Here is a 25,629-nt window from a genome sequence, read left to right as displayed (position 1 = left end):
ACTCAGTGGCTGTGTGACCTCACGTAAGTGAATTAACCTATCTGTGCCTCAGTTTCCTCACCTGCAAAATGGAGCTGCATAATTGACTGTACCTGCGAGACGGTGGTGAGGATTGAGTGGGGTGGTGCAGGTAACGGACTCAGCCCTGTCCCTGTCCTTAGCACTGTGCTGTGAAGCGCCTCTCCCTGGGGTCTGTGCAACCCTCCCTTCCACAGCAGCCCATGCTCACGACCTGGAACTAAGCCTGGCCCAGTGTAGCTCTCAGTACTGCTTGTTAAACAAACAGAGGGATGAATGGATGGGTGAACGGTTTCATAATAACAAATTCAATTCGCTACATATATACAGGATATTTTTTTGGGAGAAACAGAAAATGGAAAACACCTGCATGCCAAGTACTGTGAGCACGGAACACTTGAGAGCTAATAACGCCCTTCCCAGGCTTCATCCTTTGTCCCTATAGCTCTGAGTCACCACTATTGACTGCCAGCCCACCTGTGCAATGGAGGGGGGGACCCTCAAAGACAGAACCGCCCCAGGTCATGGGTCTAACCCTTGGAAGGGCTGGGCCTCAACCCAGGTCTCTAGCCTAAACTTTGTGATCCCTCCTTTGGATGTGTCCCCACTCCAGGGAGCCGTGGGAGGTCACAGGGAACCTGACCCGGAATGAATAGGACCCAACATCACACACTGCAGACGGCCAGGAAAAAGAGATCGTGCTCCCAGTTATCAGACTAAATGGGTCCCATCAGGTGGACCAGTCACCATCCTTGATCTGGACCAGGGTCCGTGTGGGAGAGACTGAAGGATCCAGAACCGTCTTCTCTATGGGATGGGCTTCACCTCAAATCACAGACCGTGTGACATTGGGCCAATAGCAATAATTAAAATAACATGACTTACACCACCACAATTACCATTCATTACCTCTAAGTGTGCGCCAGGCACCCAGCTATGTGGTTTATACGCATTACCTCATTCACTCCCCACAACACACCGGGGGGGAAAGACTATTGTGAGCCCCGGTTTATTCTGGAGGTGGGAACAGACCCTCAGCCTCCAGCCAAAGTGGTGGGGCTGGAATTCCAACTCCAGTCCAGTCTGTCTGTTCTGGCATCAAAAGATCCAATTAGAAATTCTGGCTCCGTCATTTTGCACAAAATACTTAGCCTCAATTTCCTCAAAATGGGGAAAATAATACTTACCATTCAGGATTGTTTTAGGAATTTACTATGACAAACATAGAGCACATAACAGGCCCTAACTAACAGTGGTTCTCCTGGGGAAAGAAAGAATAAGCCCAATGGAGGGCAGAAGCACTTTTCTTTGCAGACCCTCTGCATCGTCTCATCCTGGCTCTTACCTCCCGAACCGTCTCCTTCTCTCCCCTGACCCCTCCCAGTCTCCAGGGGCCCCAGTCCTCTTTAACCTACAAGGTCTACATCAAGAACCCTGCTTTCGTTTCTCGCCACCCTCTCCACAAAACTATAATGATGAAAGCAGAATAATATGAAATCACCTGCGAGACCACCAGCAAGCCATGGCGTGGGGGTTACGTAGTCCTGGGTCAACTAGTCATCCAGTTCAAGGTCAAGAACAATTACCAAGTATTATTACCACTGAGGGCCCAAAAGGTCTCAATTTACCCATCGCGTGATGGATCCGCTGCTCTACAAGCTGCAGTTCGGCCCCCACAGAGGGTCTGGTGCTAAAAATGCGCCGTAATCCAGTCGATGCCATAGCCTCTCAGCTGGAGAAACACACACCACAGGGACCACTGAGAGTCCAAACAGGGCGGGGTGGGCGGAAGACATGGGGCAGGACTAGTCTTGCCCTTTCAAGGTGTCCCCATGGGGGTCGGGAGGAAGGCTGGAATTTGCAAACCAAGATGCAAATGGGCTGGAGTTATCACCTGGATTGAGGCTGAAGGATGAGCCAGAGAGATTTCCAAAAGGCTTTTCCCACAGGAACCTGACTTTCGACAAAGGACTTTCAAATGGGACCTGCAGCTTAATTTGTGAACTACCTAGAAGGCGCACTAAGTCCCCAGGAGATAAAACTGGTGAGAAGACTTTAAATAACCTTACAGGAAGGAAACATGTAAGCCCTTTGAACAGACAAGGGGGGAGAGGGGCCTTGCTTTTTTGTTTTTTAGCAGCTTCTTAATCTTTTTTAATTGATTTTAGAGACAGGAAGGTGTGAGTGTGTAGGTGGGGGAGAGAGGGATCTATTTGTTATTCCACTTATTTATGCATTCATTGGTTGATTTTTGTATGCATCCTAGCTGGGCCTTGCCTTTTATCTTTGCACTGTGCCTTCAAAGGGCAGGACTGGCCTGCCTGTGGAGAGGAGGGCTTGACATGCCCAGAGGTGCTGGCCCCACCTGGGCTGCCTGCTACTGAGGTCCCCCGTGAGGTCTCCAGGCCTGTGGGGGGGGGGGGTGCTGTGCAGGGAAGTACGCTGTCCTTTCAGGAAAAGAGCCCCCTGCTTAAGGAATCCAGTCGGGGAGACAGACGCAGGGCCACGTGGCCTGAGCAGCAAAACGGGCTGGGCTGACAGACAGGCCTGCCACGTCTCTGCACTCTGCCCAGAGGGGCATGAGGCAGAGGCCGAGGTGGCAGACAGCAGTCGGGTGGTTCCATTCAGCCTTGGCTTGTCACAGCCCATGCAGACGGGCCAAGCCGAACTTCGCACAAGCCGCACCTCTCCTCTCCCAGCTCTGGCCTACGCACCTCCCTTGTCCTGGGCCTAGAACCCCTCAACATTTGCCTGCTAAGTGTTACCCCTTCAGTTCCCGGTTTTTCCTCAGCTTCCTCCAGGAAATCCTTCCAGATCTCCTCAGGTCTGGGAAGTACGCTGTCTTCTGTGCTCCCACATCACGCCACGTTGCCCTCCCTCGCCGCTCTCATCCTGGTGCAGTGTAAGGGACCTCTGCCTTACGCTGCCCGTGCCCCTCCCCGCCCAGAAGGGGAGCCCCTGGGGTACAGCATCCTCGTTCTTGTTCCCCCTTCTTTCTCCAGCACACACCCCAGTGTCTGGCACACAGCAGAAACGAGAAACCGTCCCTCGAATTGCATAATGATGCTAATTTAAAAATACACTAATAGACACAGAGAACAGACTGACGGTTGTCAGGGGGGAGGGGAGGGGTGACTGGGTGAAGAAGGTGAAGGGATTAAGCAAAGGAAAACACCTCATAAGCACAGGCAACAGCTTGGTAATTATAAGAGGGATGGGGAGGAGGGGGAGGTGGAGGAGGGGGGATACATGGGAACGGGAGGAGACCTGACTTGGGGGGAGAACACACAACACCATATACACCCATGTGATAGAACTGCACGCCTGAAACCTGTGTAATTTCATTCACCAATGTTACTCCAATAAATTCAATAAAATAAATAATAGTAAAAAATAAAAATACTCTAGTAACTATAAGCTAGTGCTTAGTGAGTGCTCCTTGTGTATTTGACACCGTACTACTGTGCTTTATACTAATCTGTCCTCACAGCAATCGGATGAGGTCGGCTAATGAGGAAACCGAGGCAGGGAAAGGCTACATAACCAGCCCAAGGTTACACTCCCAATAAGTACAATTATTCTCACACCAATTGAGTGTTGAGCTGTGGAAACCACACCCCGCCCCCTCAGCTGAGTCAGCACCATGCTGTGTAAATTTATTTAAGACCAGCTCTTGGTTCAAAGGCAGAATCAGGCCAGGAAGTTCCTCCGAATGAGGGACATGGAGAGGGAGCTTTATGCAGAGAACGCAGACTCAGAAGGTAAGAGCCAAATGAGAAGTAAATTTTAATGCTTCCTCCTGTCCTTCCTGACCCAATGGGAAGAGAAGGGGGAACCCAATGGATAAAAGGTGACTGAGTGTCAGCAGGGAATATTTGTACTGCCTACAGGGGAGGAGAACGGAGGTCAGGCACTGACCTGAAAACCTGCAGGGTCCCCCAAGGAAGCCACACTGCCTCGTCAGGGGAGGATCATACTGCAGCATCAAGTGCCACTGCAGAGACTGCACAAGTCTTAAGGACCCAGACTGTCACCCAGAGATGGCCTCAGGGCTCTGACTCTTATGGACCTTGTCTGGTCACCATCTGGCTCTTTCCAAGGGTGCTCAGGCATCCTGGGTGACCCATGTACAACTCACCTACTGTGGAGGACTAAATGGGCACCACCCTCCCCGATTCACGGGTTGAAGCCCTAACCTCCAATATGACACTATTTGGAGATGGGCACTCTCTGAGGTACTTAGGGTTAGAGGAGGTCATGATGGCGGGGCCTTCATGACGGGATTCATGCCTTTATAAGAAGAGAAGTAAGGGAAGAATGTACTTTTAATCCCAGCTCATATCTCTACACACCGCCCTCTCTCTCTCTCAGAAGGCAGCTATCTGCAAGCCACAAACAGCTCTCACCAGGCCCCGACCAAGTTGGCACGCTGTTGCAGGCTTCTAGCCTCCAGAGTTGTGCAAAGGTAAATTCCTGTTGTTTAAGCCACTCAGCTTATGGTAGTTTGTGATGGCAGTCCAGGCAGACTAAGACACCCACCAGTCCTTTTAAAACTCAATGCAACTTTGCAATACATACAAATATACAGTCATTACATTGCATATTGGAAATGAATATGTCGATTATACCTCAGTGAAGAATTAAGAAAGAAAAGGAAAAAAACCCCACCATGCTAAAAGCCAATCACATCTTTGCACCTAAACTCAAACTGCTGAGCTGTGATCAGGTGGCATCAGCCCACAGGGACAGTGCAATCTTGTGACCACAGATAAAAGTCTGGCCACAAAGGGCATCTGTTTGAGGAGTCTGGACTTTTAAAGAGGACTGCCCTCAGGAGCCCTTGCTGTATCATAGGAGTAAGAGTTAGCCAGACAATGAAAACTGGGAAGGTAGAGCAGACAGCATAAGCAAACACATGGAGTCATGACCAAGGTTGCTGCGTGACAGGCAGGGAGGGAGGCAGAACTAGAAGAGGTGAGCGTTGCTGGAGCCCCAAACCAAAGCAGCAAGTAATAGGTCAAATTAGACATTTAAAAATAAAAACAAAGAGGGAGGGTGGGGTGAGCTCGGAGAGGCTCGTGTGTGCTCTGAGGAGCAAAGAGGGGGAAAAAAGAAGCCTTTGTTTGAAGTAAGAGATGAGGAAGAGACAACAGCAACATTTTCCAGGTCAGAGAGAGATCACCCCAACAGGGACCCGGGGATGCCTGACCGGAGGGGCCAGCGTTAGTACGGAAGTCATCTGCAGGGCTCAGGTGGGACGTCTAGAGGCTTTCTGCGCACATGGAGGCCAAGATGCAGTCTGTTTTGAGCATCCGAAGCTGCCAACATCCCAACCAGAGAATGCTCCACAAAGTCCCAACTTCAGACCTGGGGCACCTTTGGCCTAATTTTGTAGTCAATTATAAGCGTATTTTAAACTAGGTTTTGAATCTGGGTCTATTAGGAAAGAAAAGACTGCCTCAGTCATCATTACAATATAAAGCAAAACATGTAAGTGCTGAAAGAATATCATAAAATGTCACTTAAAAAATTCCATGGAAAGGAAGGATATGTGGCTGGGGCATTGAGCAAAGTTTTGAACCTAGTCTTCCCAAGCAGATTGGATTTAGCAGCATTCTGGGAAGACTTCCTGGAGGAGGTAGAGCTTTGAGTGGAGCCTTGGAAAATCTCCTAGGATTCTGAAGTGGAAGAGAAAAGGAGGAAATTCCTGGAGAGGGAGGAGGCCCAGCACAAGCAACAGCGCTTCCAAGCTCGGGGCACAGTTTTGTGTGCCAGCGGCTACACAGTGCGGATTGAGAAGCCTGCAGATCCCATAGTTGCTGCTCGGCCAGACGGCTTGGCAGCGGCCACGTGGAGCTGAAAGCTGGGCCACCGGCTGCCTGTGGATTAAGTGGGCGGACAGAGAGCCAGTGATGGGAGATAAAAGGAGTGAAGTGGACAATATTTAGAAGCAAGCTTCAGGGGGAAAGAACGCCGGCAGCTTGGCTGGCAGGCTGCGAGCTCGCTGCATTCTTCAGTTTCCTCCCTCGGAAAGCTGCATTACCAGGCGACCTCTTCCTGGCTTTCAGAGATGTCCAAATGGGAACTATTAACAAAGGCACGCTCCCATTTTTATCTCCGTCACAAAATGCTTCAGCGCTCAGGCTTTCTGTCTCAGGCCCCGGACGGCTGGCTGGTGTGTTGCGGGGAAAAAGATCAATGGGTTTTTGGATGGGGCTTCTTGAAAGTCTTGAGAACCGGTCCCTTCCAATTCTAAAATTTTAGAACTCTGTGACTATGAGCTGAAAGTTCTTCAAAGCTGAGAGGCTAGGGTTTCACAACATGAAGATTCTTCGAGTCCAAAAATGCCTCTGAACCTAATGTTCTAAGATTTCACCATTCTTAGATTCCCTGAGCCTCTGACTTCCGGTTTAGGGTTCAGAGATTCCGTAATTTTGGAAGAGTTCATCCTATAAACTTCTAATTTGGCGACTGGAATATTTCAGGATCTTCTGGTCACTTCTAGCTATCTCACTCTCCTTCAACAGAGGTGCTTAAGCCATACTGTACGTTGGCTTCTGAGCTTGTTCCGCCACCGCCCCTCCCCCCCACAGGTTGTGTTAATACATTAAATATTAAAGACTGAGGTAACCAGGTCAGGGAGAGTGGACAGCACTGGCCACGCCAGTGGGGCACTTTGCAAACAGCTCTCCGGGTGCAGACTGAGTCTGAGCATACACGTGCCTAGGGAACAATGCTAGCAGGTCCCCCAAGGGACTTCCCCACCATGTGACGGACCTTTGCTGAACAGCTCCCAGCCACAGGGTTCTGTGTGGGAGACACAGTAGGTGTGGCAGGCTGCAGAGACCAGGGTGGAGATGGGGCCAGAAGAAGCCTGTTTCCCAGTCTAGGAGCTGCAGGTAGAACACCGTAGGCCAGCCTGTGTTTTGATCCTGCACCGACTGATGACCTCTCACTCCGTAGGGGATTCTGAGGAGATGAGGACTCAGCGTGGTCTGAGGTCCTCGGGGGGTGCCCAGGTGCTGATCTCTCACAGCCCAGGTGCTGATCTCTCACAGCCCAGGTGCTGGTCTCACAAAGACCTGGTGGGAAGCCAGCAGCAGGGACTAGGGCAGTGGACACGAGAGACCATTGGCCAGTGCTGCAGTAACCGCCACAGAGGCTCAGAGAAGGCAGAGGACTCAGAAATGGTCATTCTTGAGAATGGGAAACAAGAGACAGGTTCTGAAAGGTAAGGAGGGGGATCTTCACTTACGCAGTCTTCATTCATCCATTCACTACTGCCGGGGGGGGTGGGAGGAAAGGAAGCAGGGATACTTGTACCATGGTTTCTGACCATTCATTCATTCTTTCTCCAAATACTAATTGAGCACCTAATCATATATGCTGGCCCTGCAGGGTGTAGACATAGGAGCTCTAACTATAAACCAAAGAGACTCCCCTTTGTTTAACTGGGCCTGCTGGGCCTGTGTTAGGGGTGCCACCTCCGCAGTGGTCCCTTGGCAAGCTGAGGATGTCTTAGGGAATTCCAATTACAGAATCACCTTCAAATCCAATTTATAAGCTAGGGGGAAATCAGTGTGAGCACTTCCTAATTATCTAATTCTATATACACATTATTCTATTTTTAGCAAGATAGGACAATCTCCCACCACTCAAACACACACACTTAACATCACCAGATAATGCCTGCCGACTATTAAAAACAAAAACCACGCCAGCTCTCACCTGCCTAAAACAGCACGGATCCTGGCACCAGACACACCAGAGTCTGAACCCCGAGTCCCCCTGGCGTGGCTGTGTAATCACAGCCAAATGACTTAACCTTTTCAAGCCTCAGTTTATTGTCTGTGAGAGAGAGAGATGCTGGTGTGTCTTGTCCCTTCTCTGTGAGGATTAGAGATGATGCATTTACAAGGTCTAATGTAGTGTGTCCTGTACAGAGACAGAGCTCACTAAAAGATGATGATGTGGTTTCTAACCCCTTGGTGGGGGGCTGTGCTATTTTATGAACATTCTGGATAAGCTCGGCAGCCACACCCAAGTGTTTAGGGCTCTGCCCACACCCCGCATTCATGAAAACAAGCGCAGTACAGAAGGCAGGGTCCTCATATTCTCTTTATGCCTCAGAGAACCGCATAACTTAAGAGGGCCTCTCACGCAGCTCCCCCACCTGCAGGTGGGGGAGGACTGAGGCCCCCTAGAGGGGAAAGGAGGTCTCCTGATCAGCCCAGCAAGTCAGCGGCAGCTAGTGCCAGTCCCTGGAGGCAGCTGACAGAGCTGATTGAAATCTGCAGGTCCCAAGATTGTCATAAGATCTGGACTTAAGGCTCAGGTACCCCAGGCCCCTCAGGGCCAAGGCCACCACCCCCCCTTATTACTCCAGCATTATTGTGTTCTACAAAGGATGGGCAGTGGACACGGCTGCTAGGCCAAGGGGCTCACAGGGCAGAGATGAGGCTTCCCTCCTCTCTTTCTTGGCCTGGAGCTGGCCCAGACGCTTCCAAGCACGAGACCTACATCTAGGCAGTCATTTTACTTTCTCAATAATCTCCACATGCAGTGTCTTCTCACAGCCTCCCCAGACCAGCTCAGCTGTGAAAGGCTGGTCCCCGCTGCCCCATATGATAGACGGGAACACCAGAGTTACACGCGAGTCCTCGGCTTTCGAGCCGGAGCTGGGACCGAAATTCAGGGACAGATCTCCTACCTCCCATCCCACCACACTGAGCCATCTGTAACACAGAGGAGAAATCTTTAAAGAACCTGCCTTCACCACCTCACTCCGGCCCCCTGGCCACAAGAAATGATTTCTCTATAGGTACAAATTTCCCAAGAAGTAAACTTTTAAGCCCTCGGGTCCTAAGGGCAGAAAGGAACAAGAAAGGACTGAAGGAAGAATCACAAGAGGACACAAAATACCTAGTCACACGGGATGGCCGGAGGAGTGCACCCTTCATCTCGAGTCAGGCAGGCTGGCTCTGTTCCTTGTTAACCGTGTGACCTTGGGCAAGTCCTCCAACCTTTCTGACTGCTCACCTTAGAAAACCACAGGGTTGTGAGAATCCGACAAAAGGGAAAAGCATATGGGGCTTCCTGCGGAGTGCCAGGCACGTGGAACTGATTATAACCGTCCCACGGAGTGTCAGGGCTGGAAGGGACTTGGATGGTGACCTCATCCTGGTGTCTCGTTTCGAAGGCGGGAAAAACAAGGCCCAGAGAGGAGAAATGACTTGCCCAAGGACACACAGCAAACTTATGGTGATGCTGGGTTTAGCACACTCAGTGCATATTAAAATCACAGACTACAGCCAATGAACCCAATCTTCCAAGCTGTTCGGAGATGGAAGAAAGTTTCTCAGTAGTTCCTCAACCCACAGAGTTCCAAATGTAAGCTTCTTTTCCCCACTTAACAAGAAAAAAATGTGGCGTTTCTGCCCAGAAGAAAATATAAAAATTTGAGAAATACTCAAATTAAAACTAAAATTCCAGGTCTTAACAAAAGCACTCTCTTTTAAGGCTTCTATTTCCCGCCTTCTTCTTTCATTGCCCCCCCCCAAATATTTTGCAATAACAGTAATGCTGAGAGGAAAGAAAAAAATAAAAATCTGATGCACTTAACAGATATTTTGGTACAATAATGCATCACAGATGTTCATATCAAACTGTGCACGCGCGCATACAATTTTACTGAGAAGGCTGTTGCATTTCTGACTTTGGGGTGGGGGGATCCCTAACAACCCCAACCACCCCAGCTCTGGAATCCTTCCCTTCCCAGTTAGCCCAGGGCTGCCCACGGGGATAGAGGAGAGATTTCATCACCTCGCTCTAAAATGATAACAGGACAAATTGGTGGGGCCGGACACTCTAGCAGGTGGTGAGGGGTGTGGAGATTAGGGGACCAAGAGGAGCCCTGTTTTCTTTTGTGTGGGACTTGCTTTCTGCAGCCCTCTTGACGAGCTGGACCCAGGAACAATTTTAAGAGCGGGCCCAGGCTGGTGATGGGGTGGGCACATTTTTGAAACCAGAGATTTGAGTCCGTTTGATCTTCAAACATGGGCTTTGGAGACTGTCAGCGGGCTCCTCACTGGCCGATGAATGGCTCTCAGGAACTTTCCCTAAAACATAACCTCACACACTTTCCAGCAAATGTTTTCAACCTACCAAAGCCATCATTTGGTTGAACAGCAGTGTTTCCAGACCCCGAAGAAAGATAGTTTTGTTGTTTTAAGAGAGACAGATTAAAGCCAGGGGCTGTTTCACCAGAGCGTTTGTGTGCTCCCTTCAGCTCTTGTGGATTCCGCTGTGGTTGGTACAAAGAGGGGCTCGAGGGGGACGGTGGGTCCCCTACCTCCCCAGCCTAAAAGAGATGTCGAGGCCAGATGTGAGGCCTCTGAACAGGAGGCCCCTCCCAAGCCTGCCTTCAAAATGAGATGGGCAGTGAGCACTGGGGAGCCCAAGACAGATAATATCAGCTCTCGAGGCTGGCAAGGGAAAAGTCACTTCAGAGGGAGAAGGCCGGTATGTTCAGAGGAATCAGTGCTGGGCCAGAGAATGCACAGGATTTCCCCCCGTGGAGAAGGAGTCAGGCGCAGTCAGAACCCTGCGGGGCGTGACTAACCGCCCCAATACCCCTGCCACCGGGGCCCTCTGGGTAAGGACTGCACAATTATGGGAGAGCCAGCAGGAGAACCGACAAACCCGCCTTTCATTTGGCCGGCAAATCAATCTGGCTTCTTACCTCCCCGGGGACAATATTGCATTTCCCCTGGAAAAACAAAGGCCAGAGATCTCTGAAGGGGGATCAGTTTCTGCTGCTGTTTCCCTGGTTGCAACATCTCTGGAGCAGCAAGCAGTTCTGGCCCCAGTGGCAGTTTCTGGCCCAGCCAATTTATGGACCATCTCCTTAACAGAGAGGGGACCGTGTCTCTGGGGCCACATCTCACTCCTCACTGGGCATCAGACCATGCCCAGTCTTGGGGCCTTGGAGCAAGGGCCACCGGTCCTGATGCAAGCCCCCACCCCAGACAGACAGGCTGATCTCAAGGCACAGATGTGAATTCATTGTTCCCAGGGCCTCAGAGTTGAGTTTGGGGCCAGTGAGTTGCGAGTGACCTCTGCCCACAGGCACAGGGCTTTTAATGACATTTTGCTGGATCAGGTCTCTGGCAGCCAGAGACTTTAAACCTCTGAATCTCCTCCCTTCTCCCTGCCCCCAATTCTAGTTTCAGAAATCAGAACTGTCAACCTGTAAGTGAACACATTTCTCTGAAATTATTAACCCCCAAACTATCCTGGCTGGCTTTCTCCCAGCCTAGGGAGGCAGTCCGAGGGTCGCCTGGTGCTTTGTAAAGGCCCGGGAAATTCGACAGGGCTAAGGTCAAACAGCAGGCTGTACACACCAGGTCCACTCTCTGCACCTGCCCTGCCCCCAGGCCCAGCAGCGCGTCTCCCTCTCTGCGTCCTCTGTTTACACGCTGCTGCCTCCAGCCTCAGAACAGCCTCCTGCTCTTGAGATCCAGGGCTTCGAACGCAAGCTTTCAGCTCCCTCTTTTTGTTTTTCATCACTCTGATGCTCCCAGGGAAATTCTTTCCGCTCAGGCAAGCACGGCGGGTGGGGAGTGTATACCCCCCACCCCCACCCCAGGTAACACTGCTGAAAGGCAAGCAAACACCCAAACTCTTACCCCCAATCCAGCACATACCAGTTCGCCCTCATACCACCCCTGAAGCAACTGGAGAGCCTCTCCACAGCCCAAAAGACCTTCTTTCTTTGGGGGAAGGACAGAGCTCCGGCTGCCCGAGAAGGAAGACCGTCATCGCGGAGGACAAAAACGCACAGGGGCCGCCCAGCATAGGGCGCCCAGGGCCTGGTGCCTACCTGGGAGAAGTTGAGCCCATTGAGTGGGTGGCACTGCTCCTCCACCCGCTCCACGGCCCCCGTGCTCTTCCTCATCCTCTCGGCCTGCTGGGCCAGGTACAGGTCGAGCACGGGCACGCCCCGGGAGCGCACGTCCGTCTCCGTGAGCGAGTTCACCATCAGCATCACCCACACGGGCCTCTTGCGCTCCCAGTTGCCCGCGATGGCGTTGAACAGGTAGTCGGCGTACAGCCCCTTGCCCCGCTGCGCGGGCGTCATCCAAGAGGGCATCATCAGCTTCACGTAGTCCAGGTGGCGCTTCAGGCGCCAGTAGAGTTCGCGGGGCAGCACGTCCTGCAGGTTCTCCCCGTGGGGCAGCAGCTGGCAGCTGGCCAGAGCCGAGATGGTGTAGGGGTCCGTCAGGTCCAGCTCAAAGTAGACGCGGGCACTGGCCTGGAAGGCTGCCTTGGAGTTGTCTGGGATAAAGTCCCAGACGCGCGTGTAGGGGACGTGGATGGTGCCGAACAGATAGGCCGGAGGGTCGCGCCGGATAGTCCACAGAAAGGAGTTGAGGTCCCTTTGCTGCAGGGGGAGAGGAGCAGGAAGCAGTGAGGCCAATGGCAGCAGAGCAAACCAAGGTTAGCACAGAGCAGGCAGGAGGAGGTGGGGACAGATGGCAGACACCTACATAGTCATGGGAAAGAGCAAGGGCTTTGGAAGCTGAAAGACCCACAGGCCAATCCTGGCTTTGCCTTGCCTTGGCTGTCTGACCTTGAGCACACTGCTGCACTTCCCGCAGACTCAGTTTCCCCATCTACAAAACGCAGGGCAAGAGCACCTACCTGAGAGGTCGATGGGAGTATAAAAACACACACTATTATCTAAGTAATTCTTAAGGGCACTGCCAGGCACAGAGGAAGGGGCGATGAAGGAAGCCCTCGTTATATATGATTAGCTTTCACTGTTCGTGCCAAGGTCTGCCACACCACCTGAGAACATTCATGCTTGGCCAAGCCAAACCTTCACCAGTGGCGTTTCATGGGGAGTGTGGGGAGAGGGGGAGCGAGAGTCCTGCTCTGGTAAGAAGGGAGGAAGTCATATAACTTAAATCCAACCATTAGAAGACACTTGCCAAGAGCACTTTGAAAGCAGAACACCCATTAAAAATAGCACACCTATTTAAACAGCAACTTCCCATTCACCAGTGTGGATACAGTTTTCCTTTCGGAGGGCAGAGCTGGGTGTCAGCTACTCTGCTCCACCAGCTGAAACCGCAGATGAGAAAGTGCTTTAAAAGCTGCAGGCTAAGTGAAGTCTCGGGGCCCCCGGCCGGGAGAGGAGGACGCCATCGAATCAGGAAATGTACACATTCTGGGTGCTTTCCGGGCCGCTCCCCTAAACAGGCACACCTGGTCTCCAACACCAGTTCTCTGTCATTTATCACCTAAGCTCTTGCAGAGTGTGTATCGTGGGGTGAACACAGAGGGGCATGGAACGAGGGGTCATTTCTCCAGGTCCAGTTTAGGGCTGGGGGTGAAGGGGCATGAGAAAGCAACTGTCATTTCTCACAGGCCGAGTCATTTCCCATGCAGGGAAGCCCCGGGGCTGTCTGTCCACTTGGCACCTGCAAGCTTCAGGCCAACGCATAACAGTCTCCTACCTGACTTCAGGACAATGAAAACTATGTTTGGGGGTGGGTGGTGGGGATGGGACCCTACTTTACTACAGTCGACAACTGTAAATCCCAGCATACTAGAGACACAGACCCGCTCTGAGCGCCTGCAGGCCACAGAGTTCCCTATTTCAGCAGGAGTCAGGACCTGGAGGTGCACCTTGCCCAAGGTCAACTACCTCTCTGCTAAGGAGGCAGCAGGCAGCAGGTGAGGACCCTGCAAAAGCATCCCCTGGTCCCCCGGCCTCCAATTCAGGGTTATTTTTCAACGTATTAATTAACACTTTGAGGGAGGACACTGAGGGAAATCAAGAGATTCCTTGGTTTGGAAGGAAAATTAGGAGAACCAATAATCACTTGACCCTAAGGAACTATTAGGGCGGCATTCATTTCCTGGCACTGCCCTCCTTCTCCTCCGGAACCTTCCCCCACTTCATTTGTGAAACGGGGGCATTTGGTAGAGTGGGTGCTGGGGCCTGGGTTGGAGAAGGAGAGGAACGTGGAAACCGGTACCAGGGAGAAAGCTTGCCCCAGGTCAGAGTGGGAGGGCAGGGGACACGGGGACATCTGAGGGAGGGCGGTGTGTGAATTCGAGAGAAGGCGGGTCTGATGGAAGTCAGAGAAAAGAGGGGAAGGGATGGTAGAAACGGAGAGTCAGAGTGGACAGAGAGAAAGCAGGAGGGGAAAGTCAGTGTAAAAGCAAGAAAAAGTGAGTCAAAGGGCCACAGAAAGGAACTGTTCGAACAGGACCGAAAGTTAGGGACAGCCCGAGACCAGAGAGCGTCAGCGAGTGTTGAAGGAACGGCCGAGGGAGCCCCAATCTCGGTTCCCGGCACGGAGCTGGGACCGGGGCGCCAGAAACTAGGGAAGGGCGCTCCAGGCAGCACCCTGCGGGCAGAAGTGGAGCGGGTGGGCTGAGGTGGGTGCGGAAGGCAGAACCCCAAACCACCGTCCCCACGGGGTTGCAGTGCCCTGGCGACCAGGAGAGTGGCCGGGCAGCGCTCGCTCACCGATCCGGGCGGCCGGCACTGTCCTCCGTCCAGGGGCTGCGGGTGGGCGCGGGCGGTGGCCAGGAGGGCGGCGAGCAGCGGTCCCGCCAGGGCGGCGTGCATCCTGCCGGGGCCCGCGGGGCGCGGGGGACCCTCCTGGGCGGCGCCCCCTCAGCGGGGCGGGGAGCCCCCAGCTGGGCTCCGAGGTTCCTCTGGAGCGCGGGGCTCCAGTGGCTGGATGCTGGGAGCCCTCTGGGGCGTGGCTGGATGTCCCTGCCGAACCTGGGGTTCCCTCGGGGGCGGGGCTCCGTCAGTTGGAAGAGGGGTACCCTCTGGGGCGGAGCTCTTCACCCGGGCGCGCAGCCCCGTCGGCCGAGCCCTGGGGTTCTGAGAGCTCGCGGGGGTCTCGGGGCGCGCGGAGGTCCCAGGGCGGTGTCGCGGTCCAGGGGCGCGCAGGGCTCCTGGGCAGTACTGGGATCCCGCGGTGCGCGGGGTCCTGGGGTTATGCTGGGGACCCGGGGCGCGCCTGGTCCCAGGGGTGCGCCGCACTCCAGGGGTCGCGCAGTGGGACAAGTGCGGCGGCGGGCGCGGCGGGGACGGGGGTCGGATCTGTGTGCCCAGCTGCCCCTGAGCTGGGCTCAGAGGGGCGGCGGACGGCCGCGCGGCCGCTGCCCGGGCTCCGCCATGCTGCTCCGCGGCCGGGAGGGAGGGAGAGAGGAGGGCGGGAGAGCGGCGCGGAGCCGGGCCGGGCGGGGGGCTGGGGCCGCCGGGGCGGGGGGAGGGGAGGACCCGGCGCGGGACGCGGGGGGCGGGGGGCCGCGCCGGGCCGGGCCGGGCCGCAGGGAGTCGGGGCGAGCTCCGCGCCTGGGCGCGGCGAGGCGGGGTCTGATGGGCATGGCAGGCGCTCGCTCGCTCCTCTCTTGCTCCCTTGCTCGCTCCCTCACACACGCGCGGAGGGAGGCGAAGCCCGCAGCAGCCACTTCCCAACTTTCCAAACTTCCCAGCGCAACTTTTTCCTCTCCTCCCCTGCCCGCGCCTCCTCCTCCCCCATCCCTCCCCCTTCCCCTCGCTTGTTCCCAGCCGGGCCGTAGCTGCCGCCTACGGCCGCCAGAGGGCGCCCGGGTCGAGGTCCTGCTCTGTCAACCTCGGGCTCTGACGTGGACTTGGACCTGGCGGGCAGTGGCAGGTTTGGGCCCTTGGACGAGACTAGCCCAATGCATCTGATGCGCAGATTTTGGTGGGAGTGAACAGCGAGTGGTTCAAGAGTCGGCAGACAACCCCAGACCAGCTGGGAAGGCAGCAACCAAAAGAACCAGGGAAGCTAGTATGTACAACTTTGTATCCATAACTCTGACTTGCGCTTAGTGGTGCTCCGCAAACAGTAGCTGAATTAAAACAACAAAATAATCTTCCTCAAAAATATTTGGAACTTTCCATGTAGACAGTCGTGTCTCATCAGTTTTTTTGGACCCACATGGGATCCCTATGAGAGGCCTGGGAGTTAAGGACTCATAGTTCCGTTCCTTAGAAGATAAAAAGTCAAAGAGCCCTCAAAATCAGCCCCCTCTGCTCCTGAGAGGCAAATGAAGTTTAGATAAGACCAAGAGACTAGGCCCAGGCCTCTGGAACATTTCCAGCACATGGCAAAACTCAGTCCCGATCAACACTGCCCACGTCTGTTAAATGAGAGGTGGCTGACTCTTAATATCCTGACCGCAGAGACTGAAGTATGAATTCGGTAGAACTGTCAGGAGTCCACAGGCTTGAGAGGGAGACAGATAGGGATAGACACACAAAGAGATGCTTAAAATACAGATGATGAATGCCAGGAGAGACAGAAGTACAGGTGAATGGAAACAGAGAATAGCTCCTAACACGGCCTGGATGTTCAGGGAAGAATCCTGGGAATGGTCTTAAAGGGTAAGTCACAAGTAGCTGCGTGGAGGAGATGCACAAATTCTTTCAGGTGAAAGGCTTCGAGGTGGGATAGCACAGGTGCCCGCAGGAGTCTGCATGCAATTGGGGGTGGCTGGAGCAAAGAGCCAGGGGTAGGAGCTGAGGCTGTGTCTCCTGGCCAGGCTGCAGAGTTAGTACTTTGTGTCTACCAGGTGGTGGGGCATCATCGCAAGATTCGAAGTACAGTGCGTTTGGAGCAGATCTGTGCCTTTAGGAGGCATTCATTGGAGGGGGAGTTGGAGGAAGGGTGCCCTCTGGGGAGATAGGCAGGAAGTGCACAGGCCTCCTGACTCCTGGTCCAGTGCTCTCCCACTACTCCCACCCATGCCTTCAGGCACAGGACTGAGCAGCTGGAGAATGGCCACTGTGGAAGGTTGGGAGAGGAAGGCCAGTTGGGATGGAGGGGCAAAAAGGTTTTCAGGCCACAAGATCTGGCCTTTGGGAGGAAGACCATGGGACACCAGAGACTGGCAGTTTGAACCACATGAGATTGCCATTTCTGTAGATCAAAAATTAATAAATGTTGACAGTTTCATACCGTTCAACCTGCTAAGTGCCCAGAGCAACTTCAGTCTCTTAGCCATGCACCCATGTGGTGACAGACGCTGAGCAGGCCAAAGTGCCCAGACAGTACGGGAGAACAGTGTGGCTCCACGTTGCCCCCACACAGAGCTCTGGGGACTGCAGCTGTGACGAGTCCTTTAAAGAGCCTCCACTCCCCCGTGCTCCGAAACCGCCTGCAGTACCAGCCCTCTGCTGGGTGAGGATGAGGTGAAACAGTTGGGAAGTGGGAGGAGAACTGAATTCCACTGACAGGGAGTGTGACGGTCTCTATGGGTACCTAGGACAGGCAGATAGACCAAAAAAGGACCTGGCCCAGTTAAAAACTGATCCATAAAATTAAAGCGACGTTACATGTGAATATGTGTGTGATTTTCAAAATGCTTCAGGGCTTTTTTCCTAGAGTAAAAGTTTTGTAGGCTAACTGGCATGAGTTCTAGCTATGCTATGTCTTCTTCCGCCCTGTCCTATGGCTGGGTGACCAGATCCAAAGCAATTCACCTCTCTGTGTCTCTCTACACCCAGCGTCCTGTTCTCGAGCTCCTCTGAGTCCATGTGCAGCAATGCCTTAGGAGTTCCACTGGTAGTGTTACTGAGACTGTTAGTGAGAGGGAAAAGCAAGCAGGTGTCTCTGCTCCTAGAGATATGCTCAAGAGGATTGAAAACGCCTTTCCGCACAAAAACTGTGCACAAATATTGATGGTCGCATTATACAAAATAGCAAAAAGGCAGGAACAACCCAAATGCCCATCAACTCATGGCCAGACCAATGTGGCATTTGCATGTGGCAGAATATTATTTGACTATAAAAAGGAATGAAGTGCTGATACGATATGGATCAATCTCTAAAACGCTAGGCTAAATATTAAAAAGCCAGCCACAAAAGGATGTACGTAATATGATTCCATCTGTATGAAATGTCCAGAGGCAGGAAGTACATTGGTGGCTCCTCAGGGGTAGAAGGAAAGAGGGGACTGGGGACCGCAGGTAAAGGTTACTGTATTTCTTCTGGGAGTAACGAAGTTTTCTAAAATTGACGGTCATGATGGCTGAACAGCCCTGCAAATCTATTGAAGCCATTGAATTGTACAGTTTAAAAGGGTGAGTTGTATGGTAGATGAATTGTATTCCATACAGCTGTTACTAAAAAAGAACAGACAGGAGACAGTACTCCCTGAGAGCAAGGGTCTGGTGTTTCCCACCTGGTGTGTGAGAGAAGTACTGGGTAGTCCTAAAGTCCCAGAGGCTCTGCTAATGTCTCACTAAGCAGCTTTGGGTGGGCCTCTCTCCCTCTCATCAGTATGAACAAGCTCACAGAGAAGATAACCTTTTAAGAGTCTTCTGTCCGTGACTCTGGAGTTCAGGACTCCCTGGCCACAGCTTGCCCAGGTAGCCTTTAGACAGGATGGGAAGGGGACAGGGCTCAGAAGGCAGGCAGTAGACTCAGCTGCCTGCCTTCTCTCCCTGGGCACATCTGGCCCCCTTTCCTTTTATTGCATTTTAATTAAGTTGTTCAATCAGATGGGTACTAGGAATCTGTAGGCTGTAACAGCTCAGGCAGGGACAGGAGCCTTGTAGCGGAACTAAACCAACAAAGTCTGCCTCTTGAGCAGATCCAGGAGCTCCGGGGCCTGTCCAAGGGCAGCTCTCCCGGGTGAGGGGCTCTCCTGCTCTGCTGACTCAAAGGAGAAGCTTTGCTCTGGGCCAGAGAGCTGCTCTCTCGGCTAGCCATCACCTGGGCCTCTGGCCACACTAGTGCTTTACAATGGACCTGGCCTGGCCTGATTTCCAGCTCCAATTTCTATCTTAGTTGTGCCCAAGTCCCACCCATTCCCAGGCTCTTTCTCCTCCACTGCAGCTTGAGTGGGTTGAAAGTTAATTTCTAGTTAAAGTCTTTCTAGATGGAAAGACATGATTGCCTTGAGGAGTGAGGAAGAAGGGAAGTAGAGTCCAGGATCATGCAGAGGTCAGCAGTGCTCAAGACAGTCTAGAGTGAGGGAAAGAACCAGGAGAGAAGGTAGACACTGAAATGACTCAGAAAAGGGCATTCATTCATTCCCTTACAGAAGTGGGGAGATAGACACGTGAGCATAGAAGCACAATGAAGTATTAGAGTTTCCAAACAAGGTGGCAATCGTGAAAACAAAAAGCCCTACTATGGTCCAGCCCAGTGAGGGAATAGGGAGCACAAAGGAATCAGCTCCAGGTTTTGTCCTCAGGGAGCTTGCAACCCAGTGAGAGAGACAGAAATGCAAACAAATGGGGTGCTTTGGGAAACAAATGGGGGAGAAGGGCGTGGAGCAGCCTTAGGAGAGAAGAAAGCCTGGTTTAGGAGAGAGATCAGCAAAGGTCTTTACCTAGGAGGTGATGTTCGAGTTGGTCTCCAAGGATGAGCAGGACTTGGACAGGGAGAATGAAGATAGGAAGGTCATATCAGACAATGGGGTCAGCACATGGAAAGGCATGGAAGTGTGAGTGCTTGGCATATCTGGGGAATTGGGTATGATGGTGGGGAGAGAGGATTCAACAACTATTGGGGAGGGTCAAAAATCAGACAGCACCAGGGATGGCCTTGCGTGATCTTGGAAAGAGCATGACCTTGATGTTCAGAGGATGTAATCTTCGCTTGCGCTGCGTGCATTGCAGGTGCTGCTTGAGAGTGGCTACATGTGGGGGCCCAGACGAGATGCGTTCCCACCCTGTGTGCAGCCATCGGCGACGTAACAACAGTGATACGCACTGACTGCTAACCCACAGATACTGGGGCCCCATGTGCACCGCAGGGTGCTAGACGTGAAACGACGGAGTCCTGACCTCCGGCTCCTTGCAACTTTTCTCCAAGACGTAAAATACTCAGGAGACTCGTTAACATGCATTTCAGTGCCAGAGGAGTAGAATGCTACTGCAGAAGTCCAGGGGAAGTCAGTGAGAGCCGGGGTGTCAAGGACTCCTGGGAGGAGCAGGGTTTGAATTAGGCCGTGAAGGAAGAGTAGGACTTAAGCAGAGGGAAAGAGCCCTGCCTGCATCCCAGGTAAGGGGCGTATGAAATTGAAGGGACAGAGGCGGGGCAGGGGATAGAACCTTCTGGCTGGAGAGGAGGGGTAATGATGAGAGTGGGTTGGGGTGGAGGCTGGCTGGCACAGTTGGGGTGTTGGCAAACAAGGAAGCTAAAGGAGCTGGGGGTCACTGTGTCCAGTTCTGGGCCAGACCCTTTAGGTAAAGGATCTCAGCCACACTATGAGGCTGCCATTTTTACCCCCATTTTAAAGATGAGGAAACTGAGTCACAGAGGCAACACGTGCCATATTCCAGCCACACAGCTGATAATTAGAAGGCTTTGACTATCTGGTGTTTTTCTACAAAAAACTGCCTGCTTCTTTTAAGACACCAATGACCGTGTAGTACAGGTTGCCTGGGTCAGACTGGGTGTGGCTGGTGAACACACACACACACACACTTACTTCGGGACACACTTGGAGCACATATGGCACATACTGAGCCCTTTCTCCCATCTAACCAGGACAGCGGGACGATTGTCATTTAGGAGACGTTTGCCTTTCACGTTAGCCCGAGCTGTGCGAGGTTCCATTCCTCCATGTAGGACTCAATAGACATATGGAAAGGGAAAAAAGAAATGTGATGCTTGAAACAAAATACCCCATCGAGCTGACCACTAAATAGCACTTAGACCCCAGTGTACACACAGCTGCTTTCTGTAATGAAGGCTGTGGACCGTGTTCCTGGATATAAAATAACAAACCACATATAAGGTTTTACATTGCTGTGTAATTAGCACGCATCTGTGAGTGTGTGAGGGGCCAGGGCCAGCGAAGGGGGGCTCAGGCCTCGAGCACAGAGAGCCACGGAGGAACAAGCATGTACCATGAGGCCAGGAAGGCGGGAGTTGGAATGTTTGCCCCCCCCCCCCCACTTTGCACCTCTATGACCTTGGGCCAGTTATTCAAACTCTGTGAACTTTCGAAATTGAATTTGTCCATTGGAGTCAAAGTTCATATCTTAGAGCAATTGGTTTTGCCCTTCCTACCCGCGGAGGGACATGTGGCGACATCGAAAGGCGTTTTGGTTACCGTAACAGGAAAGGTGCTGCTGGCCTCTAGCGAGTAGAGGCCAGGATGTGGTTAAACATCCCATCTGCATAGGACAGTTCCCACAACAGGACTTACCCAACCCAAAGCACCGATTGTGCTGAGGCCAAGAAATCCTGTCTTACAGAGTTGACTGTGTCAAGGACATAATCACTACTAACTTGCATTGAACATTTATTATGTGCCCAGTACTGTTTGATCACTTTGGTTAAATGTGTTAACTCTTAACTCCCTGGATGAAGGGGGCACTATCATTCTCATCTTCTAGATGAGGAAGCTGAGGCCCCCAAACTTGCCCAAAGTCATCCAGCCATTAGCGGTGGAGCCAGGGTCTGAACCCAGGCAGTGTGGCCCCAGAGCCTGTCACATGCTAGACCAGCATAGGCTTAGCCAGTGCCTCCTCGGTGTGTGGCACGTGGGGGTGACGGGGACTTCTGTACAGTGGGGTGGAGGGTTCATTTGTCCACTCAGGCAGGCCAGACACACGTACTGAGAGTCTAGTCAGTGCTTGGTACTAAAGAACAGGTGAACGACACAGGTTGGACCTTTGCTCACACAGACCTTACTCTGCAGTCAATGAAGAAAAATAAAGAGGAAGTAACTGATACCCGTGGAAATCCCAGAAGTGAGAGTATCTGGTGGGTGAAGAGCAGGAGCCTGCAGGAGGAGGGATGGGGAAGAACCCTCCCAGCGGAGAGACCGGCCTGGGCAGAGCCTTGATGTGTTTGAGAAGCAGAAGTTCATAGGACACTGGAAAGAAAAACCCAGAAGATCAGATTAGGGCAATGGGAGGGAAAGTGAGACTTTGTAGGTCAAAGCAAGAAGTTGGAATTCTAGCTTTACTGAGGAGCTATAGGAAGGTTTTAAAGAAGAATAACATGATCTGATTTATATATTTTTTTAAAACATGGTGTAGACTTTGGTGTGGGATTTGGTAAGGTGGCAAGTGAGGAATTCAGGGGGTCCCCGTAAGGGCACTGGGGCAGTAGTGAAGGTGAGGAAGTGGAGGCTAAGACGGATGAAACGGTTTGTCCAGGATCTTACAGTAGTAAGGGTTTTTCTGACTCTCCATCATGTTCTTCCAGGATTCCACCGCTGCCTCTATAGTGGGCTTGGAATCCTGTCAGCCTCTAAAGTGGCAGAAGCTCCCCGACTTGAGGCAAGTTTTTGCCTCTCGGCTTTTTCTTAACCTGTCCAGGGTGTTTTGCAGCCCTATCTCTGTCTTGCCCTCTCAGATCGTCAGATGAGGGCGTGTGATGTCAACTGTTTCCTCGGAATTCCAGACCCATTTTCCTCGAGACTCTCCAGACAAGCTGCAGCGGGAGTGATCAGCATCTCTGGTTATCACAAAAAGCCTTGGCTCAGCACTTGGGAAATGAGCTCTTAAGGGAGAGAATTCAAAGGATTGCCACATATCCAGGGGAAGACTATGGTGTGACAGAAGCTTGTTCGCGGTAGAAACTGTCAGAGTTTTTCGTTTAACACAGTGCACAGGTCGTGTTTGTAATGGCTGCTTCTCCTGGCTGCTACGGATAAAGGTTACCATTGGAGCAGTCCTGTGTCGGGCATTCAGCAACGGGTGAGGGTTATGAGAGTTCCGGTGACGACCTCATCAACACTAGGTCTTGTCTGTTTTGTAATTGTAGTCATCCCTCGGTACTCACCAAGTGTTGGTTCCAAGTCCCCGGTAAACAGCATCGTATTTTCATATACCCTGTGCACATCCTCCTGTGCACTTTAAATCATCTCTAAATGACTGTGACATCTCATACAATGTCAATGCTAAGGAAATTGTTGCTGTACTGTATTGTTTATGGGATAATGACAAGAAAAATGTCTGTGCATGTTCAGTAGGAATGCAAACAGCGTGGGCCTGACTACATAGTAGTATATGTCAGTAAAAAAAAAATGTGACTTTTTCTCGGATGTTTTCTATCGGCAGCTGTTGAAGTTGTGCATGTGGAACCTTCTGGTAAGAGCTGACTTCAGTCATCTTTGTGGATGTGAAGTGGTATCTCGTCGTGGCTTAATTTGCATTTCTCTAATGACTGATGGTGTTAAGTATCTTTTCATGTGCTTATTTGACATTTCTTGTATCTTTTTTAGCGAAGCCTTTGTTTAGAACTTTTGCTCATTTATACTGGGTTGTTTGGCTTTTTACTGGGTTGTGATAGTTTTTTAAATATTCTGTTTACAAGTCTTTTGTGAAACATGGTTTTGCAAATATTTTCTGCCAGTACTGGGCTTGTGCTTTCATTTCCTTAACTGTGTCTTTGAAGACGAAATGTTTTCATTTTGAAGAAATCCAAATTATCAGTTTTTTGTTTTATAATTTGGGCTTTTTGTGTGCTCCTTATGAAATCTAGGCCTGGCCCATGGTCACTGAGATTTTCTCTCCATCGTTTTCTTCTGGAAGTTTTATAGTATTAGGTTGAACACTCAGGTTAGTAATTTACTCTTCGTTGAATGTTTTATGAGGTGTGAAGTAAAAATCAAGGGCTGCTTCCTTCTTTCTTTCCTTCCTTCCTTCCCTCCTTCCTTTCATTTTTTTGGAAATGGATATCCATTGTCCCAGGACGGTTTGTTGAGAAGATTATCCTTTTCGTATTGGATGGCCTTGGCACCTTGGTGGAAAGTCACCGGTTGCTTATGTGTGGGCCTGTATTTGGACTCCGGTTCTGTTGCGCTGATAGACACACCCGCAGTCACAGCAGCACCGCACTGTCTCTGTTGCTCCAGCTTCATCATTGGTCATGAAACTAGCCATGTGAGTCTTCCAACTTTGTTCTTTATTTCTAAATTTGTTTGATTAGCTTAAATCATTTGCATTTTAATACAAGTTTTAGAACAAATTTGTCAGTTTTTTCGCAAATCCTGCTGAGATTCTGATTGACATTGCAATGAATCTCCGAATCAATCAGGGGAGAATTTACATTTTAATAATATTGTCTTATGATCCACAGTTATGGCTTATCTCTCTTTAGATTCCTTAACTTCCCTGCCCCCGGCAGTATCTTGAAGTTTTCAGTGTATATAATCTGTATATCTTTTTGTAAAATTTACCCTATAAAGTATTTCATAATTTTTGTTGCCTTTATAAATAACATTAAAATTTTTTCAACTTGTGACTGTACTTGGCAAGTATATAAAATACAATGCAATTTTGTATGTTGCTCTTGTTTCCCACACCATGCATTTTTGTATCTATTGAAATGGCCATATGGACCTCTCTTTCATTCTTACTAGTAATTCAATGTGTGTTTTTGTTTGTATGTGTTATTGCAAATATATATTGTTATGTTGTACGCATGTATTTTGAATTTATATAAGTGATGTTAGATTATTCGTCTGATTCTGCTGTTACTTTTTGCACCAAAGAGTATGATTCTTACAGTCAATTTATATTCTTCTGGCTGCTGCATAATATGCAGTGGTAGTATCTCATTTATTTCACCTGTCTGTTCCTGAGTGACCATCTTCCAGGAGGCCTCCAGGTCCCTGACCCCACAAATAATGCTACCATGACCGTCCTTGTACATATTTTCTTATCAACCTGGGTGCACTTTTTGGGGAATGCACACCCCCGAGCTAAATACCTAAATAATAAAATATGCACATGCTTAATTTGGCCGAGTGATGGGGAACGTCCGCCAGCCTGGCTCTGCCACTTTCGGGTCCTCCCAGCCCGAGGACTACGAGGAATCCCGCATCCCCACAAACACAGAGTGGGGCAAAATATAAGTAGGATTACAGTTGTGAGTATGCTAAACACAGAGTTTATTGTCCTGTTATTATTTATTAATTATTCTATTATTTTCCATACAACTACAAACCTACTTTTACCACACTCTGTATTGCAATTACCTAGTTTTCTGATTTTTATTGGTGTAAATCATATAAAGTGATATCTCCCTGTAGTTTCACTTGAATTTCTCTGGTTACTCATGATTTTGAGCAACTCTCTATATGCCTTTCATCTTTTTCTTTTGTTGGGTTTCCTCTTCTGAAAATTGCCTGCTTGTATCCTCTGCTCCCTTTTCCCCTGAGTCTTCTCTTTCTCTTGGTGATCTGCAGGAGCTCCTCGTGTCTTCCAGATGTCTATCTTTTGTCAGTTTCGACACTGTGAATATCTTCTCTCCTGCCCTTTATTCATTTATTTTCTCCATAGTTCCTTTTATTGAACAGAAATCTTATTTTTATACTGGAATCAAATTCATTTTTTTCTCTTATTGATTGTATTTTTTTAAATTATATTGAGAAGTCCTTTCCTAGTTCTAAGTCATAAAGTTATTCTTCTACATTTAATATTAACTTTATATTTGTGCACTCTTCTATTAACTTTATTATTCTAGTAACTTTGTATTTTATCTTCACATCAGTCCTCTTAATCTACACAGCATCACATCTGTGTGTGGTCATTAGTAATGACTTCAGCTTTCCTCTTCCACGTGTGAGGAGCTAGTTTTC

At 50.8% G+C, this 25,629-nt stretch overlaps 1 protein-coding gene across 1 annotated transcript in view; it reads right to left on the bottom strand.

Annotated features, from left to right (window-relative positions):
- The window catches only part of TRABD2B (TraB domain containing 2B), a 205,965-nt gene extending 190,659 nt beyond the window's left edge, over window positions 1-15,306 (bottom strand). The window contains exons 1-2 of the mRNA XM_037043331.1: window positions 14,561-15,306; window positions 11,900-12,460 (exon numbers count right to left, since the gene is read on the bottom strand). Of these exons, the coding sequence (XP_036899226.1) occupies window positions 11,900-12,460; window positions 14,561-14,662 (663 nt within the window). The 5' untranslated portion in view covers window positions 14,663-15,306. The remainder of the gene's footprint in view (window positions 1-11,899; window positions 12,461-14,560) is intronic.
- Window positions 15,307-25,629: the final 10,323 nt, after the last annotated feature.

Source organism: Sturnira hondurensis, unplaced genomic scaffold, assembly GCF_014824575.4.
Source record: "Sturnira hondurensis isolate 20B ecotype Veracruz unplaced genomic scaffold, ASM1482457v3 Scaffold0004068, whole genome shotgun sequence".
Classification (NCBI taxonomy): domain Eukaryota; kingdom Metazoa; phylum Chordata; class Mammalia; order Chiroptera; family Phyllostomidae; genus Sturnira; species Sturnira hondurensis.
This window is presented reverse-complemented; position numbering and strand designations above follow the sequence as displayed.